This window comes from Nematostella vectensis, chromosome 5, assembly GCF_932526225.1.
Source record: "Nematostella vectensis chromosome 5, jaNemVect1.1, whole genome shotgun sequence".
In the NCBI taxonomy this organism is placed as follows: domain Eukaryota; kingdom Metazoa; phylum Cnidaria; class Anthozoa; order Actiniaria; family Edwardsiidae; genus Nematostella; species Nematostella vectensis.
In genome coordinates, this window is record NC_064038.1 from 9081262 (window position 1) to 9100441 (window position 19180).

General features: G+C 40.2%; 1 protein-coding gene across 8 annotated transcripts in view; it reads right to left on the reverse strand.

Annotated features, from left to right (window-relative positions):
* Window positions 1-7567: 7567 nt before the first annotated feature.
* LOC5518168 (histamine H2 receptor) overlaps window positions 7568-19180 on the reverse strand; it is a 28451-nt gene continuing 16838 nt past the window's right edge. For 7 of the 8 annotated variants that reach the window (XM_032362669.2, XM_048727679.1, XM_032362672.2 and 4 more), the window contains one exon: window positions 7568-9966. In XM_032362669.2, coding sequence (XP_032218560.1) covers window positions 8254-9180 — 927 coding nt within the window. In that variant the 5' untranslated portion in view covers window positions 9181-9966 and the 3' untranslated portion in view covers window positions 7568-8253. Of the gene's footprint in view, window positions 9967-12209; window positions 12566-19180 lie in introns of those variants that run through there. The other variant, XM_032362671.2, reaches the window with a different exon arrangement.

Consider the following 19180-nt stretch of genomic DNA (forward strand, 5'->3'; position numbering starts at 1 on the left):
AGTACATCACAATGGCGATAGGGGTATATCATAACGGTAATTACTGTTTCCTATCAGTCGAGATGCATATTGCGGAATATGCAATGATAAGAAAGTGCTACAGTTAAGTTGTGGAGGTATTTAAGCACGATAATGATAATTAGCATTAACGATATGATTTACTAGATTCAGACTCTGTTTCTTCATCTCCGAGTCAGAATAAAAATAATAACACAATTTGTCGTGGGAGAAAACACCGCTTGTGCTGCTATATTGTGGGCAGAAAAAAAATGGTAGGGTTAGGGTGTTGATACACCAGGTGTTATTGTGCTTTCTGTTTTATTTTATCTGATCATTTTTGCGGTACAGGCGAGGCTCCTGCTCTTTTCCACTGCGGTTTGGTTAATCACCGCGACATCTTATCGCTTGCAGGCTATATTCCTCCAATCTCCGCCAACAGATAAATCTGAGATATATGCTACACTGTTTTCGCGTTGTCAACTCTACCCAAAACCACCCTTTTCCTCTCGTCTATACATTGAAGAGCAATAGCTCCGACATTGGTCTCTTCGCAGATGACACAGTTGTATACAGGAATATCTCTTCTACAGATGATCACGATTTCCTACAAGACCTTCTCTAGTCTCACTCTAGGTGCGCTTGAGTGACATTCTGGGGCTCACGCGCCGCCCGTGTGACGAGTCCAGAACGGCTATGATGGAGACTAGACCTTCTAAACCCTGAAGCTTGGGCTAAAGCATGGCAGATGCAGTTAAATTCACCCGAAAGGAAAATCACGATAAAAAAAAAACCTAGTATATTTATACACCATGGGCTCCAGGCTTGTAGCCATTTTGAACTGCGGAAGGCAGGGAGGGGGGGGGGGGGGGGGGTATTCACATAGCGGACCATTATTTTTAGTTGGCTCGTCCAAACTTGCAGTGTTCCTTTATTAGAGTGTAACTTCCAGTCTAAGGGAGGGGAGGGGAGGGGAGGGGGCACGTACCACCATGGCTCGTCCGATCCTTGATTCACTGCCCCGGTGTGCCCGCAAAATTCCAAAAGTTGGAGCAAAAGAAAGCCGTAATATCAAGTAAATTGAGCCCAAAATTGTCGTTTTTTTCCAAACGCGGTCCCTTCCATATAAGGAAACTAATATATTCCTTATTTGGAAATTCTGCATGATTCTTGTAATTTTTTAGGTGAGCCAACCACAGGGGCTTCGTAAACTTTATGACTTGTAACCAGAAAGAAAAACAGTTACTGTGACCATCTTTAGTTAGTTGAAAAGGTCCCTGAAAAGAAACTAAGATTTCTCGGTTCCAGACCCCCAAAAACGACAACGTTTTCTTCATATGGCGCGTTTCGTCACTTTCACATACCAGCCCTCCCCCCTACCAGCCAAGAGTAAGTATTTCCGAGCTTGGTGTCGTATGGACTTGGTGTCGTTTGGACTCTTGAAGCCCGGGTGGGGGGACTCTCCTTAAAAGTACACAGGGCTGTTCGCGTCCTATCTTTTAGGGCATTAGGGTTTAGAATTCTACTAGCTGCCATCCCTTCTGTTTGTTTTTAGTGCTTAGATTGGGAAATTACTTCAACTTCACCCAAAGTGTTATCCCTTAGGTTAAATTTGATTTTGACGACCATCACCCAGTCTGCATTTATGGGATCCCCCCTCCCCTGGCCTTGAAGTCGGTAGGTGTTAGCGCAGGCATGTCTCTTTACAAAATGCAAAACAACCTAATAAACATTATCGAGTTTCCTAGTCCCTGTATCCTCCTAACCCAAGACCATCTAGAAGAAATCCCTACCAATATAGGCCAAGCGCCCAATCTCTAGACTTCTTTGCCATTAGGTGCGTACACAGGGGGTCCGCAAGGCTCCCCAAAAGTGAGTAACTATCAAGGGAAAAAATGGCGCATGACTGAGGCTGTTAAGTATTAATGAGCAAGGTAAAAAAAAAATGGTTATCAAAATCTTGAATACTTACTACGAACCATGATATTAACCTTGAATTGTGCAAAAGAGACGCCACCCCGCTTGGTCGATGCTTAAGTGTATTTTAATACACTTGATACGAACCATGATATTAACCTTGAATTGTGCAAAAGAAACGCCACCCCGCTTGGTCGATGCTCAAGTGTATTTTAATACACTTAAAAGGCTTGGAACATAAGCTAAAACAGTTGAAATTTTAAAAGTTACCTTAAAGTTAGTTAACATTGCCTTAAATGCACCATTTTTGGTCAAAACATCAAACTCGGCAATGTTAGCTGTTTGGTAATATTTTTGAATGAGGACGTCATCCAGCCGATCACGTGACTTTTGCAAATCAATCTTTCAAAAAATTACCTGCTTGTGGATACGCTATGAAAAAGAAAATATCGCATGTTTTTATGTTCCTATGAAACATGTCTGCACACTGATGTCTTAACCGGCAAGAAAAGTTTAGCCCTCCGGTCACAAATCAACATTTTAATTCGAAGCAGGTACTTGTAAGGCGCGAAGAACTCGTTTCTAAACTCTAAATAGTATACCGTAATGAGTATAACGTAATGATTTGAAAAAGTGCCCTCTTTAATATAAGTACCCCCTTCGACATCGAATTTTGGAATAAGCGCCCTCGCCTGACCCCTCCCCCTAGAATATCTATGTAAATCTTCGTTTTATTTAGCTCGCATTAACATTCTCTTATTACAACGATATTGTCATCGATTTATAAACAAGTTTTGTTCTCAATCGATTCAAAAGCCTACCCCCCCCCCTGGCCCGCCCTGGGTGCGCAAGCCGAGTTTTAATTTGCCTGTTAGTCGAAGGGATAAAGAAAGCTTAATGCTTACCTGAGTCACTTAAATGGGAAAAAAGAGAAGCTCTCCTCGATATCAAACGTCCGTGTTGCTCCCTCGGGAATATTGAATATTGCTTGGAGCCCAGCTCAATCTTAATGTTAAAAGTGTGATTTAGTTTTGATCTTCTTCTCTTTTTCCATTTACATTACCTCACACTTCTCCAAAGACTTTTTAGAGTCTTAAAAGATATACTTAAACATAACCCAAAACGAATAAATGAATAAATAAACGAACAAAATATATCTTAGTAGCTTTTGAAGTATGTTCAATCAACCATCAACTTCTCCTGGGTTTTCTAGGAGGTCAGTTATCCTGAAACTAGTTTGATTTTATACGGAGAACCGCCTCCGTCCTCGGTATTTAACCCTTGCTTATTGCTTTCCTGGCAGCGACCTGAAGAGGCTACTAGGGTTTTCTTTATTCTTGCCTTAACTCAAAATGCTACTCTTCATATCTCTTTCCGCAACAACTATAACAAAGATTACCTCGTCTGCTCTCGGCCTCCGTCATAAGTACGTCAAAACATATTCTGCCCCCCCCCCCCCCCCCCCCCCACATTTAAATAAACAAAACGAGTTACCTATGTTTCGTCGCTTTAACGCTCAAAACTGATGCTTGACGATACATCTCGAAACATCTAGCCTGCTCGCCGGCTCTTATTCGGGGTTGCGGGGTTGTTCGGAAATGTTTTGTTTTTGAATATTGGGAGTCCTGTGGCGCGTGGGCGAGAATATTGGGAGTCCTGTGGCGCTTGCGCTGGGGCGAGGAAGCGAAGAACCATTTCTGAACATTTCAAAACATTTCTGAATAACCTCGAATGAGAGCCGGCTTGTAGGCTTACGAAACATCGGATCTTTTGATCCACTCCTCCGCTTTTAATGATATGTGGCCAAAAAAGCCATGGATGCACTTTACCTAAATAACCAGACGCCATTGACGACCACGAAAACACATGGTGCAATAAACCATGCGTGCAAGGGGACACAGAGTTCACTGTTTTACACGACGGAACAATTCTGTAACCCCTTCCATGGATGATGAATATGTCCCGTTTGATAATTACACGGAAAGAGGAAATATACCATTGTCACTTATCTGTGTATAATGCTCGTGTCTCTGAACATTACGCATTGCACATTATATTGCTAATGAATATCATTTTTTTGTCAAAAGGGGGCCCTGTCTCACACTGAGTGAGGCATATGAAGAAAACGTTGTCGTTTTTGAGGGACTGGTACCGAGGACTCTTAGTTTCTTTTCAGATACTTTCTCCATTGACTAAAGATGGTCACAGTCACTGTTTTTCTCTTCTGATTAGAAGTCATAATGTTTACGAAGCACCTGCGGTTCGGCAACCTTAAAAATGACAAGAATCATGCAGTTTTTCCAAATAAGGAATATATTAGTTTCAATATATGGAAGTGACCGCGTTTGGCAAAAACGACAATTTTTGGCTAAATTTTCTTGATATGGTAATTTAAAACTCGCAACCGATTTTTTCAAAATTAAATAAAACTTTAAATAAAGATTAAAAAAAACCAATAAAGAAAATGAAATGCAGATTATTTTACCTTATGAAACTCAATTCCACTCCAACTTGTTATTGTATCACACAGGACGCCTTTAGACATGTGGGGCTGCGCACAAGGATGCGCAGTGTAGAAAACTTGAAAAACTTTTCCGAATGCATTCCCCCGCAAAATGTTTACCGACGTTATCAAGACTTCCTTTCTTCCCAAATAATTCATACCCAAAAGTTTATTTCCTCTTTTTCCCTTAAGAACAAAAGCTCTATTATTTATTTAGGAACAGAAACGCCGTGACATCATCAGAAATACCACACATGATATACGAGTGTGCACACCATGTTTGACGAAGGTGAAGGTACTTAAACAACATTTATTGCAGAATTCTATAGCTGTACTTCACACTTACGACTGTTTCTAGCTTGCTCGGTCAATTCCATATAAGGACATTACATATTACCATATTTGGATGTCCGCTTCAAACATTTTTTCGCTCTTTTTGTCGCCCTAGAAACTTATAGGTAGAGAATTTCCACTTAAACTTGCAGGAATTCGTATTTGCTACTGATTTTGTAGGCCACCATTCTGAAACAGGCCCAGGCCCTAGCGTTTTTAGAACATCGCAGTTTTCCCACGCGCTTGCCCCTGGCTCTTTTAGACCATTTAGAAAGAAAACTGTCATTGATTTATATGATTCTTGTGAAAAAAACTACTACTATTGAACATCATATTTGAATGTTTAATTGTGAGCCTAAAAAACATGATACCTCTTACTCTCATCTCACATCTTATAAACATAAAACACATCTCACATAAAACAACAACGAGCCTGGCTATGCCAGCGATGCTGGGTGAGGTCTCAGGATCTAGGGCTTTTAAACCTTTGGGTTGTGGGTGGTTTTAACACTGGGTTTATGAGATACGCCCCATAAAAAATGTACCACATCATGTAATACCGGATGCAGACTGAACTTAATTCTCACGTTCTTTATCGCTTAGCGACTTCGTCCCCCGACATAGCATAAGTGCGTGATCTAACTATGCGGTTATTACCGTGCTTACGTTTTTTGTTCGCTTTCTTGTCCGGAAATGAGTCTCAAGTCGTTTGTCCTGTTGTACACTCAAACCATTGACGCTTAGAAGTCTCAGGAGATCCCAATCTCCCTTAAATCCTCGAACTCCTAATGACTCTCTAATCCATTTGTCTGATATGAATTAATCAAAAGTCCTTGATAACCTTCCATAACTGAGAGTGCCGTTTCCTTGGATTTGTCTCGAGGAGTGATTCCAATGGTTCCTGTTGTCTTTTTCTTATATGAAGATTTCGATAGCAGTTCTCACGCTTTGTTTCTATATTGATGATTCCCAAATTCTAAAAGGGATTCAGTGAAAAAATAAAGTATGATGTTTTGGTTGTTTTGCCTTAGAATATTCGCATTCTGTTTTTTTCACTTTGTTTCGTAAACATTTTAACCTGTCATCCTCATTTTATCTAATATCTACTTTTCTTGTTCTTTCTTGTCATCAATAATCTGTTTCTGAGCTTCATAGACGGATGCAAAAAATAAACATAACTTACTGAAGATAGCCTGTTTAAGGTGAAAACTATTTAAATTTCCTTTTATTATAATGGTAATCGTACATATCTGGAAAGTTAGCACTTATCTCCAAGGGAACACCAATATAAAAGAGTATAAAAAGCGTCTCCCTAATCTAACACCAATATTATCTATAATTTAGGAAGCTTAGAAACTGTTATAAATTTTATGAATGGTATGTCATTCTTGGGTGAGGTGGGGGGGGGGGGGGGGGGTGAGGAGAGGTAAGCAGTTAAAGGCCAATCACGCAGCCATTATGAGCAAATCTTGCAAATGCCTTTAGCATCTCCCTCATCTACCAGAATTATTTATCATATAGAAAGCTTAGATAGAATTTATTACAAATTTTAACACAGGAACCCCGATATCTTGATATACTATTCTTCTTGGGGGGAGAGTCAAGAGAGGTACGTGAGAAGACCAGTTATGCCGCTATTGTTCCCGCTCAATGCCAAGTCAAGCAAAGCACCGTTTCCATCGGAGAGCATCGGCTGTTTCAAGCAAGTAACCGAAATATTTTTAATAAGATGATGTCAATTAACGTACTAGACTTCGTTCGTAGATTGTTATTTTGAAGTTTCCTTGCAAATAAACCGTTGTTTTTTAATTGTAAACAATAACAAAGGAGTGGTTGATCGTTATTCTATCTCTCTTTTTTTCTTTTTTCACTTGACGAGATTTGAAAGCCGCTCTTTTCCACTGAACAATTTCCCTTCAACGTTTCTTCTGCTTATTGCTAAGCTTGTGGTATGTGTGTAAGTAGTTTTGTGTCTATAATTATAGATTTAAAGACCGGAAGTCGTTAATTAAAATAAATGAGCTTTATATCTTAAAGTATTTAGACATGGATGGATAAGTAATTGAAAAGTGAGACAGTTATAATGGTTATAAGAGAAGCTTCAATTAGCGATTAATTTTCTCTTGACCGCTCGACATCATTGAAATTGCTCTTGCTAAATGATATCTTTCAAAAATAAACAGAGGCTGTCCTAGATATTAAGAGAGATGATTGAAAGTTGTGAGTAAAGCAAATATTTAATTAAGAATGCTTACGAGCGAAGTGGTGAAAAAAAGAAACGTTTTGACCAAAACTCCATAGCGTTGAATATTCTTTGTTTGTTCACTGTTTTGTTATTCTATTCTCAGATTCGAAAAACAAACTCGTAAACAAGATAAACGTTTTTATTTTCTAAATAAGAACGGAAGTTGTTTTTAAAAAAAAATAAATAAATAAATAACACAAACTCCACTCACCGTAAAATGCTTTGTATGATGGGTAAGAATTTAATAAAACAGGCCTAAAATTGTCAACAACAACTCGTTTTTCTCGAGCGGGAAATATATTAATATCCTTACTCAAATCCCCAACGCTTGCATTCCTTTACGTGATGTCATCATGACATCCAATTTTTTTTGCTTTGGCTTAAAAAATCTTTTGTCGGATTAATATCAAGATTATCTCTTTGAATCGTATCTCAAATTTAAGTTTCTTTTTACTTTAAGATAACGGATTTTTATAAAAGCGTCCTTGAATTCCAATACTTTACTTTAGGTGCTTCTTATCTTTCAGATCGGCTTAACCAGATCTACTTTCACTCATCAAAAAGAATTAAAATACCATACGCCCGCTGTTATTTTATTACAAAATCTCCTTCCATACCGCTACACCTCAGAGAAAAATCTCACTTACGGCTCGTACCCTGGAAAATTGTGTTTGGATCGGGTTTGATTTTAAGGCATGCATAGGCCCCATGATAACATTCAAATGATGACAAAGGCCTCTCATAAATATGCAATGTTTTGCCAAGTTAGTGTCTGTGTTTAGCCCCAAGATGATGTCTTGATCAAAACTTCTAGAAGTCTACCTATACAAAACACGTTACTCTGTCTGTAACGATGAATAGTGAAATATGTCAACATCTTTAGAATCTCGGCCCGGAATTTGCCATTCACGTTATGTCTTTTCAGCAATTAATAGTTCCTCGGCTACTTGAATTCATGGATTTGCCGTTAAATCCACGATTCTCGAGTTACGCAGATATCGCTTTTAAAATCAGCCGCCTGATCCCCGTTAAGGCGGTAGAAATTCGTTCACCTGCCATTTGCGGCTTTTCCAACTGCGTTTCGAAATTAAACCGTAACCGGGAGCTCGTACCGCCCGCGCGCCGCTTTTTCAATTCAGCCCACGAGTTAATTGATGAATGTTGCCATGTCTCATCGTGAATCGTGCGCGAGTTCAATGAGGAGCCACGCTGACCGTTTTAAGGAGACCTTTCAGGTGATCACTCTCCAAACCGTCTATTACGGTAACCCCCCATTGTTGTTGCGATTTACCGCCGGAGTAGCTGGTGGGACAAGCGAGCTTGAAGTCTCCGCGCAATTGAAACGCGATTTTCTCAATTTAATCATGCGTTGAAACACTTTTCTGAAGTCTGCTTTCATGAGTCCGTATATTGGAGCATTTGTTAGGGCCCCAAGGCATAGAGTATACCAGGATACAGTTACCAAAGCTGGTGGAGCTAGGTCTACCCTTTTAATCGCCTGCACGGTGGTCATATAAACAACAGGTAGCCAAGTCAATACAAATATACCCGCAATGATAGCGAAGACGCGCGCCATTTTCGCTTCTCCGGACACCCTCTTTCCTTCTTTCAAGGCTTCATGATTATTCTGATAAGTGCACATCTTGGCTAGGTTTTTCACTTGCCGGGAGACTTCCTTAAAAATCATGATATAGGCCGCTAGTATCAGAACATACGGGATCAGTATTCCCACTATCAGGATCCCAAACAAGAATATCTGATGCGCTAACGTGTCAACATTAGTCCCATAAGCAAGGGGGATCAAAGATACACCGATTGGGACGATCCAGGCAAAGGCTAAAATCTTGTAGAAGAATTTAGACATTTTGACGTGGTAGATTAGAGGTTTCATCACAGCAAGGTATCTATCTAAAGTTACAGCAAACATATTTGTCACATTCGCCATTAGTATAATTGACATAAGGTATCCCACGTATATGGACGTCTGATCGTTTATATTCACAGGTAGTAAAACCGCGCCAAAGAGAATATCACTTAGCGCGAGCGACACCACGAAACCATTCGTAAAAGTTCTGAGAATACGGTATCTGTAGACCATATAACAAACTACAATGCTCTCAAGTGTGATAATAAATCCGAGAATTCCAAGAGGGATGGCATCATGAAGTTCCATTCCCAAAACCATGTTGACTCCTTTCTCGCTCGAGTCTCAAATTGGCCCTCTTTCTAAAAATGCAACTGTTACTTCCTTCCCACGCTCTCTCTTCCTTTCTCCAATAACTGCGCTTTCCCGTGCTTCAGAGCTCCCAGACGGTGCTTCAATAACGGTTAGAATACTTTGTTTATCGGTTATATTTTCTAAGCCCGGGTGCGCATTTTTGTTATCGTGTGGATTGTCCTCATATAGCCGCTCTTGCCTGTCCTCTAGCCACTGGTATCCTATTACAATTGGAGTGCTCGGCCTTCTGGTTACTAGCCCTGAGTGTGGCAGTCACGATTTTATAAGCCAGTGAGTGACGCGAACGAGTAATTTCACGACCGTGGTCTTGTCTCTGACGCGAAACGTACTCACTTGCACCCACGCCAATCAGATTGCGCCTATTTGAGAACCAAGTAATTTGGGTCACACTTACTCGTGCCTTGCATTCTTTGCCGTCGGACAACAGCTTTGACAATCAACAGAGGCTTCAAGATTGCTTGTGCAATCTCAATTCCGATCCTTTATTTTAGGGGTTGTTTGGCGAGACACGGAACTCTGTGTGTTGTTCCAATTAGTCGTAAATTGTTATCCGGAATTAGGTTTAGTGTAAGCGGCGTGGAGCGATCTCTTTTGGTTATGACAGGTGGATCAGCACTTCACAATAACGCACTTGGTTTGTTCTTCCTTTGGAAGAGCACGCGTCGTCTTCTAGTATATTTGTTATTTGATGAATCACCCAGCGTTGGCCCAGCGTCCGCTGATAAATTTCACCTGCAAATCGAAGAACTAAACTCAACAATATGAAAACAAATCGTACCGATTTGCGAATAGCAAATCCAAACACCTGGTGGAATCAATTAAAGTAATGGTATTTTCTAAAGGTGACAAATTAAATTTGGGCATTTTAGAAATTGCAGTGTTGGGAAAAGATGGGATTAAAAAAGCAACAAGACTAACTGAGGATTTCCGTTGAAAAGGAAAAGGTTAATTTAATCAATTAGATCCGAGCCCTTTTATTTGAAATTGTATTGAATAATTAGCAAAGGAGTATAAATGAGTTTTTTTTTTTCAACATTTTACGCCAATTTTAATGAGCGGTAAGGGAAATTCGCTTTAAAATGGAAATTAGGTTTGCGCCTTGATTGACTTTCCAATCAAAGGCAATGACAGTAAGACCGTGAGCAAATCTGCAAATAGCAGGTTCCTCGATTCAAGTACATCGTTAAACAAAACTTTAATCCCTTCCTCCAGTAATGTCGTGCAAGACACGCAAATCCAACACATATCCTCTGTGTCATGGCAGGGGTGTGAAAAGACAGAGAAATTAATTTGGGATTGTTTTAGACTGTCTTCCATCATCACAGCGGTGAAGACACGATTCTCTGTGGTCACATCAATTTCGATAATATTGTGATTTTCATCGATTTGCATGTAATTGTTGGTGTGGTATTATGCGAAAAGCTAACAGTCTCCGTATGGAGTCACTCCAGTCGAGGCTTTCCTTTTGGAAGGTATTGATTTCTTTGTAAAAGGTGATAAGTTTTGTCGCTTAATGTAACACCGAGTTGTCTGCTAATCAATTTGTGATCACTACTTGCGCGCCTGTAAAATCAAAGATATATTAATTTTGAGTGCGCTTGCTAGCTTACCGACATGATGCTTTGACAAAGCAATATTTGATTTATTCAAAAATAGAGGGAAAGGCAAAAGCTATCATGAGATTGTCAAGCAAAACATGACAGCAGGGAAAGCCTTTGGGATGCCCAAAGAAAATGGAAAAGTCGCAAACGTGGACAGACGTAATAAATAGTCGCTAGTCAACAGCCTTAAAACAAATTTCATTGTGTAAAAATTCCTTAGAATCACTAGATCGGGGATGATGTTCGGGGGATAGTTTCTGGTTTTGCAAGATACAGACGGCGGAACCATATAAATTTAGATTTGTCTGTATAAATTATAACATTTTTGCTTAACTGACTCATTTTTAACAGTTCTACCTTTACTTAACCTGGAAAATTAATGTATCCAAAATTAAAAATAGAATAAAATTGTTTGTTTTTAGATACCTGTTCCAACCACCTGACAGCAGCCAAACGTATCACTGATTCTATTTGTATAACTCAGATTATTCTAAAGGAATTATCTGGAAAAGATATTTGTGTATGGAGCTGTTGTATAGAGCTCTATTTCTTGTGGATCGCGTATTCTTATACCACTGACGCGTCGCCTTTCCCGCTCTTTTTGAGCTTCTCTTTCAAACGCCATTCTTCTTTAATTCATCGATAAAGTGTTTAGCTTTCGTTCATTTGGTTGTTGAATTCGTATAGATTAAAATCAAAGGAATGAAAAAGAGCAGATTATCAATGATGTTTAGACTAAAATTCAAGTACTCTTTTTAATTATTTAAAAACAAACAAACCGCTCAAATTTGCTCGTCAAAATTGGAGGCTTTTCTTGTTAGGACAAGAAAAGAAAAAAAAGCACACACACGCAACGTTTGAATTAAGTCGTGAAATTATTGTCATTATTTGATTCTCGTTATTCAAACTGCAGCGACGAAATCTAGACAGTCTTCATCGTTAGCGTCCAAGGAATAGGCAATTAAAAACCTTTGTTTACTTTGTAAAAGGTTTATATGAATCGACTAGTAATTAGTAGCACTTGTATCAGGAATATTATGTCATGGAAACCAATAAAATGAAAGTTACTTATATCATGCAATATAGTCTTAACGCAGTCTTTTCTGTTTATGGGAGCGAAGATAGATACTGTAAGTAAAAGCTAAACGAAAACACAAGAAAAACACGGAGAAATTATAGCATGTTAAATTAAAAAAAAAAAACATTTATATATATTAAAAGTTTGGTAGAATTGGTGTGTGGTAACTGTGAAAAAAAGGAGTAAAGCTTGATTAAAGGAGAAGTTCCAGAATTAGGACGAAGAACTACTTGCGAGTTTATCGAAAGACGCAGCGTTTGGCCTGATATCAAAGCGAAAGCTAACAGATTTCTCACCGCATGTAGTGTGCTCATTTTGTTCTTGTGGGAGATTTGCGCAAAGGCTGAGGATTTTAACCTTTCAATCATTTTTTTTGACTTTGTCTTTCCATCTCCATTCCCTTCTATTTGTCCAACACAATCACAACCGAGCTGCATAAACTTTTGCCTTAACCGCCTTCTGACGGACTTTGTCTGTTTGTAGTTCAGGCGGGGTGTAAATTATTGATTAAAGAATATACCAATCTTGAATTCATTGTTATCTTGAAAGAATGAATGGGAAACTGCCTTGTTGTGAGACTCTGACTCAAACAGAAAAAAGTTTGGATTTGAAGTTTTCTCAAATGTTTCAATTGAAAATAAAAACAGCCTTGTTTGTAATTGAAAAATCCGAGAGCCTCAAAGCTGATGTAAACTTGCCAAGTTTTTGTTGGTTTTTGTTGTGAGTATACTGCTGGTCTTCTATGATGTTTGGCCTTTTTTGTTGGACAAAATTATGCTAAGATTTAGAATGCTTTATCATAGATAAGTACCTGTGAAACCCTTCTGTCATAGATTTTCCAGCAATTTTAGGTGAACCCGTTCTGACATTATCACCTGTAGGGGATGCGATTAAACCTAAAAGATACCCCCTGCCCGATTTTCTAGTTTGTTCTTGGGTTTTATTTTACATTGTATCAGTGCAACAGACCTTAATTTGTTGGATGAAGACATAATACGAAAACGGTTATCAAGGGTCAACTTTTAGGAAATTAAGATCGCTAGGATTATATTTTTTTAAATGATAAGAATTGAGTTCACGCAATTTGAAGGGTAATATTTGAGATGTGTGTGGAGAGTTTTCAATAAATACAAAGAGTTAAGGACAAATCTTGGTGAGTTTCAGGAAGTATTTTAAAACATTGCTTACCAATCTACTAGCAACCTCGCTGCCATGGTACAAGCAATGATCTGACTGGGTAAGCAGCCCCATACAATATCCTTTAGATTCTATATGTATATATGGTATGTTTTTATTTGTAAGGAATCCTGTTTTCATTGACTTTTTTTAACAATTAATTAATTTTCACGGACCCAGGATCAGTTGTTATAGTTCCTCTTTTTATTAGAATGACTCTCTGGGGACGAAACTCATCTCATCCGTTCTCTTTGAATAAACCCTAATCAAATGAGTATAAATTACAATGCTAGTTGTTTGGGCGGTTATTTCTTTGAAGCTACTTATTGACCTTGGAACATCAGAGGAACTTCAACTCAACTAATCAAATGCTTAGGCTAGCTAACATAACAACTGATATGTTTTTCACTAAATATTTCATATATCTTTTTCCTCCTTTTTGTCTTGTTTCCTGATTAGTTTTAATTATTGTTGTCCGAATGAGACAAGTGCGAGTTTTAAGCATAAATAATCGAAATTTACATATTGATGAAATGAAAAGTAAGACGAAATTCGGATGTGGAAAAAATTCAATAACACAGTTAATGGTGCTTGAACTTTGATTTCACATTATCGGCTATGTTGCAATCTTCAAATTATCAAATTCTTGAAAGAATTGAAAAGATTAAATGTCTCTAGTCATTTTTTATATTGATATTTTATCAGCAAAGACTTTTTCTCGTTTCGTGTCAAACATGCATGTCATTCGTTTTTTTTTTATAGGGATATTTGCATACCATAGAAAATTGAGCCCAAAATTGTCGTTATAAGGAAACTAATTTATTCCTTATTTGGAAAATCTGCATGATTCTTGTAATTTTTTAGGTAAGCGAACCCCAGGGGTTTTGTTAACTTTATGACTTGAAGAGAAAAACCAGGAGAGAAAAGCAGTTACTGTGACCATCTTAGTTAGTTGAGAAGGTCCCTGAAAAGAAACTAAGTTTCCTCGGTACCAGGCCCCCAAAACGACAACGGTTTCTTCATATGTAAAATAGTGTTTGAATGCACTCTAAGAAACATTTTTATAAGAACGTCCAGCCTGAGATTTCACCAAATATTTAGAACATGCTAAGAACATGCCGAGGCTCAGATTGCAGAAAAAATTGTCTTTTTAGTCCTGATAAAATTCAAGAACATCGTTTAGAACATATTGAGCCTTAAATATTGAGCGTTAAATGTCCCAAAAATAAGAACGGCCCAGCCTCAACTGATAATTAGACGTTTCTTATAAAAAAAAGTGTAGGGAAATTTCGCGTAATCTTCCCATGCTTCGCTTATTATAGACTGCCATTTTGATTCGGCCCAAGGAATACTCGTTTCTTAGTACCACAGGAATTCACGAGTGCACAGCCCGGCCTCCCATAGACTGTTTAGACGTTGGAAATTGCTTTGTATTCAAAGCACAGGTAGATCATCACGCATTTTGGGCTCATTTTAGAGTCATCATTATAACAAGGCCCCTTGCCCGTCGGGGCATTTTTTTTCCACCATCTCGCGCACTACCGTTTGAACAAAACGGGAAGGACGTGCTTGGGCTCACGTGACCCACTTGTTTTTCCAGCTTGGACAATCCCTTATTAGAGCATAACATGCCATATTTGAAGTCGCATTTTTATCGCCCATCAACGACCGTTAACTTGCGTAAACTTGCATGAATTTGGATTAAATACTTTGTGATGGCCTTCGTTGTAATGGATGCATGGACCCTAACGTTTTTACCGGTTTTATGGCGTGTTCGCCCCAGCCTATTTTAGAACATTAAAATGCTTGAGTGTACCGGAGTACGACAGAATACCCTTAGGGGCCGTCCACCCTAAAACGGATTCAAAAGTGTCTAGATTTCGTGTCGCCGAAAAGGCATCACTTGGTTCGCGTGACGTATTTTTATGTTATTTGCATGTTCATAGCAGCAGACGAGCTGTTGTAATAAGATATATTAGCTTGAATGGAGCACACAGAGTTGAACATCAACGGAAGACTCTCTCAAGTCCCGGATGAATCCTTGTAAACTGCACGCCATGAACATAGTTGGTGAACTTCTCACATGCCCAACTGCCAGTGCTTCCATTTCTATCATTGCAAATCTCTTCTCTGTCTCTAAGAGTGATCTGGATGCATATGATACTGTTCTTCTAGTTCCGTCGTCTTGTAGCTTAAGTAAGACTGTCCCTATACCCAGGTTGGATGCATCACTAGATACAATAGTTGGGCGGCTAGGGTTATAGACTTCTAGATGATGTCAGCTCTTTCTTGATCCTTGTAAAGGATTGTTGCTGAGACTCGCCCCAGGCCCACTTATTCTCTTTCTTCAGGAGTTGCCTTAGAGGTTCGCTGAGGTTAGCTACGCTTGGGAGGAACTTTCCCAACTTTCCCCGCTGCAGATCTGACTGTCTGAGGAGTTGGTCAATTCTTGATTGCTTCGGTCTTAGCCGTGTCTGGGCGCACACCACTTTGGTCAATTATGTATCCGAGGAACTTGACAGAGGGTTTGGAGAACTTACATTTCTCGTTGAGGGTCAAGCCCGCCTCTTGTAGGCGTCTAAGGACTTCACGAAGCCTTGCGTCATGTTGCTTCTGGGTCTCTCCATGAACCAGCAAGTCGTCGATATAACATTTTACCCCATCTAGCCCTTGTAGGATGTTGGACATGGTACGCTGATAGACCTCTGGTGCTAAGCAGATTCCAAATAGAACACGATTAAAACAAAATCAAGGGGGTGATGAAGGTAGTCTGGAGACGTGACTCCTTGTCGAGTGGGAGTTTCCAGAATACACTGTTGGCATATAAGGACAGATCCATTAGGCTTGAGGACTAAAACCATACCAGAACACCATTGGGTGGGCTGTGTGACCTGAGAGATGACTCCTTGTTGGATCATTTTGTCTAACTCCTTAACTTTGGGAAGTAAAAAGTGAGATACTTTCCTAGGTGTAAGCAGGCAAACATGGTTAGTATCAGGTCTCAAAGTAATGTGGTGCTCAAGTTTTCATCTTGCCGAGTCCCTTAAACAGCTTGTGAAACTCTGCTCTGTAATCAGGGGTGGGAGTAAATTCCTCTTCATTAGTGTCTGCCCTCACTACTAGGCCTAACTTCACACAGGCATTCCTGCTAAGCAGTGAATGGAGTTGATTCTTGATGACGTACAACGTCTCTTTCATTTCTTTCCCCTGTGCCTTCAAGCATGTATCAATGCAAATTCCTAAAACTGAGAGCCTTGAACCCCCTGGGCCCCTCAGAACCTCCTTAGGCTTGACTAGTTCATAGGAGTTGATCAATGGCTCCTGGTCGCTGATCACCGACACAGCGGCACCATTGTCTAATTTAAAAGTTATGGGTTGCCCATTGACTTCTATTTCTGCCTTCCAGTACTCGGCGCTGGATTTGCTCACCTCTTCTATGAATGGATATTCAACTTCAAGCTCATTGACATTTCCCTTGGCTTGTTTTGACTGGCATACGCCTTGCCAATGTCCTCTCTTATTACACTTATGGCAGGTGTCATTCTTTGCTTCTGTTTGCCACAGAACTTGCACTTGGATTTTTCCTGGGCACTCCCCTGGGGACCCCCCTTGGGCTGGGATTTCTTAGGCTTAGGGGTTTTCGGATGAACTTTCTTGACAAAATCTACGTTCTGACTTCTTGTCTCCCCCCTAACCACATCTCTATTTTCCTTCCTCATCTCAGTAAGCCTGCACATTTCAATAGCTCGTGTAAGAGTCAAGTCGGAGTTGATTTGTAGACGATCTGGAAGGGTTTCATCTTGGATTCCGACAATTATTCGGTCTCTTATTAATTATTCCCTTAGAGATCCATAACTACAATCGTCCACTAGCCGGTAGAGGGTTTGTAAAAAAGGCTTCTGCACGCGACGATTGAAGCGAGCTGTGTCAACGATGACGTTTTTTCGGGCGCAAAAATAGGTAAACAGCGCTGTTGTCATTTTCGCGTTTTCAAAAGTATCCGGATTCTCTGGATCCGTGTTAAGTGTAGATGGAAGGCCTACGTATCAAAAAGTATTCGGGTTCTAACGAATCCGTGTTAGACGTATTCTAGCATTTCTTTGTGTCGCTGGTTTTCTAGTTTCTGGTTTTCTTTTTTCGCACGTTACTCGCGTCCTAAATGGTATTTCACAATTGTTCTTACTAAACTGTCAAGACTGCCACGCTAGCGCGCGTCACACTTTAAGGGCCTGTTCCCATGGAGGTACCCCAGATGACTGGGGTAACCCGCCTCTCCATATAATCTCTCTTATTTTCGTGTTTGCGTTCACACATGTCAGGTTGGAGACCCCACCGAGGCGGGTTACCCGGGACGCCGGGCCGAGTAACCCGCCTTGGTGGGGTGGGTTTTCGAGAGTTTTCAACATGTGAACGCTCTGAAGTGGGATAACCCGCCTACCTTGGGTTAGCCTCCATCCGGGAATCTTAAGCTCGCAAAGCGCGCGAAGTTCAAGATGGCTGCATGTAGTATGCAGCAAGTATGCAAGTATGTATCAGGAGAACTTTTTAGGCGTAACCAGCCAGAATAGTTAAGTAATGGCCATGATAAAGATAAGGAGAACTAAGAATCTTTTGTTGAAAAGGACCGAGAGTCGAGTTCTTCCGTTAATAACGAGGTTTTTGCAAGCGGAAGGACAAAAACAACAACGCCAACATCAAAGCGAAAAGCTTCGACAGCTTCGTCTCATTCGTCGAGCGTCCTGCAAAGAAGCCGGAAAAAAAAGGCGCCAAAGAACATTTACCTCCACAACGTGTCTTCTATCCGCCATCTTGTTTATTACATTCTATCGTAGGTGCTTAGCCACCACGCCCCACATTCGCAACCTCACCCCAGGCATGTGAACACAACGTTTTCTTGACCCCAGTTAGATGGGGTACCCCACCTGTGAACAGGCCCTTAATCTCTACAGTATATAGTATCTATATCAAAATAACCTATTTATATTGAGCCTTAATGGGTAATGACACGACTAAATCAAAGGCGCTTTTTGTACCTTCATAGTACTAGCTGTAGTGTCCGCCGCGTTGCATTATGGATTGTTAAGGTGCGCAATGCACCATGGTAGAACACATGTCAGAGATCCGCCATCTTGTATTAAATGTGGAAGACCACGAGTCTGTTTCTTTTTGCTTTGTTCCTTGCCGAACACCACATTCTGGCGACGAGGATGGGATCAACAACTGGATAAACACATACTGAAGTTAAATCTGTCAAAAAAAAGCCGGTATGGCCGTCTGTTTATCAGGATTACCAACGCCAAAAGCCTTCGACTGCATTGGCGAACCAGCCACGCTGGAACAAAGATGGACAATCTGGAAGTCCGAATTTGAGCTCTACTGCACTGCATCTGGCATCAAAGACTCGAAACAACAACGAGCAATACTTCTTCACCTAGCAGGAGCTGGAATACGAGAAATTTTTCACGCTTTTACGGCTGAACAACAGGGGGAGGACTATAAAACAGCCATGGACTCCCTCACTCAACACTTCAAACTCAAGAAAAACGTACCGATGGCCAGGCAAGCCTTCTTGACAGCGGTACCAAAACCCGGTGAGAGGATTCATCAATTTGCAATTAGACTGCAAACCCTTTGCGAACACTGCGAGTACAACGACCAAAAGGACAGTCAAATTCGAGATAGAATTTTGACCTTCATATTGGATAAACCCCTCAAAGCAAAACTCTTTCGTGAGGAAGGTCTGACTCTCAGCAAGCTCCTGGAAATTGTCAACACGTACCATGACAAAGAAGCACTAGTTCTTGTGCCAGATCAAGCTGGTGTTAACCAATTGAGAGTACAACAGAAGCCTGACAGTGCTGGTCCCAAGTTTGATGGCAGATGTCATCGTTGCAATAAGCAGGGTCATAAAGCTGCTGACTGCAGATGTAGCAAAAATCACCAATGTGAAAAATGTGGGAAAATTGGACATTTCAAGGTCTGCTGCAAATCAAAGCAGACATCTGGAAAAGCAAAGTCTGCAAGTGGACCAAAATCAAAGGGCAGGAAGCCATCTCATGTAAGACAAGTGGAAGCTGTTGATGTTCAAGAA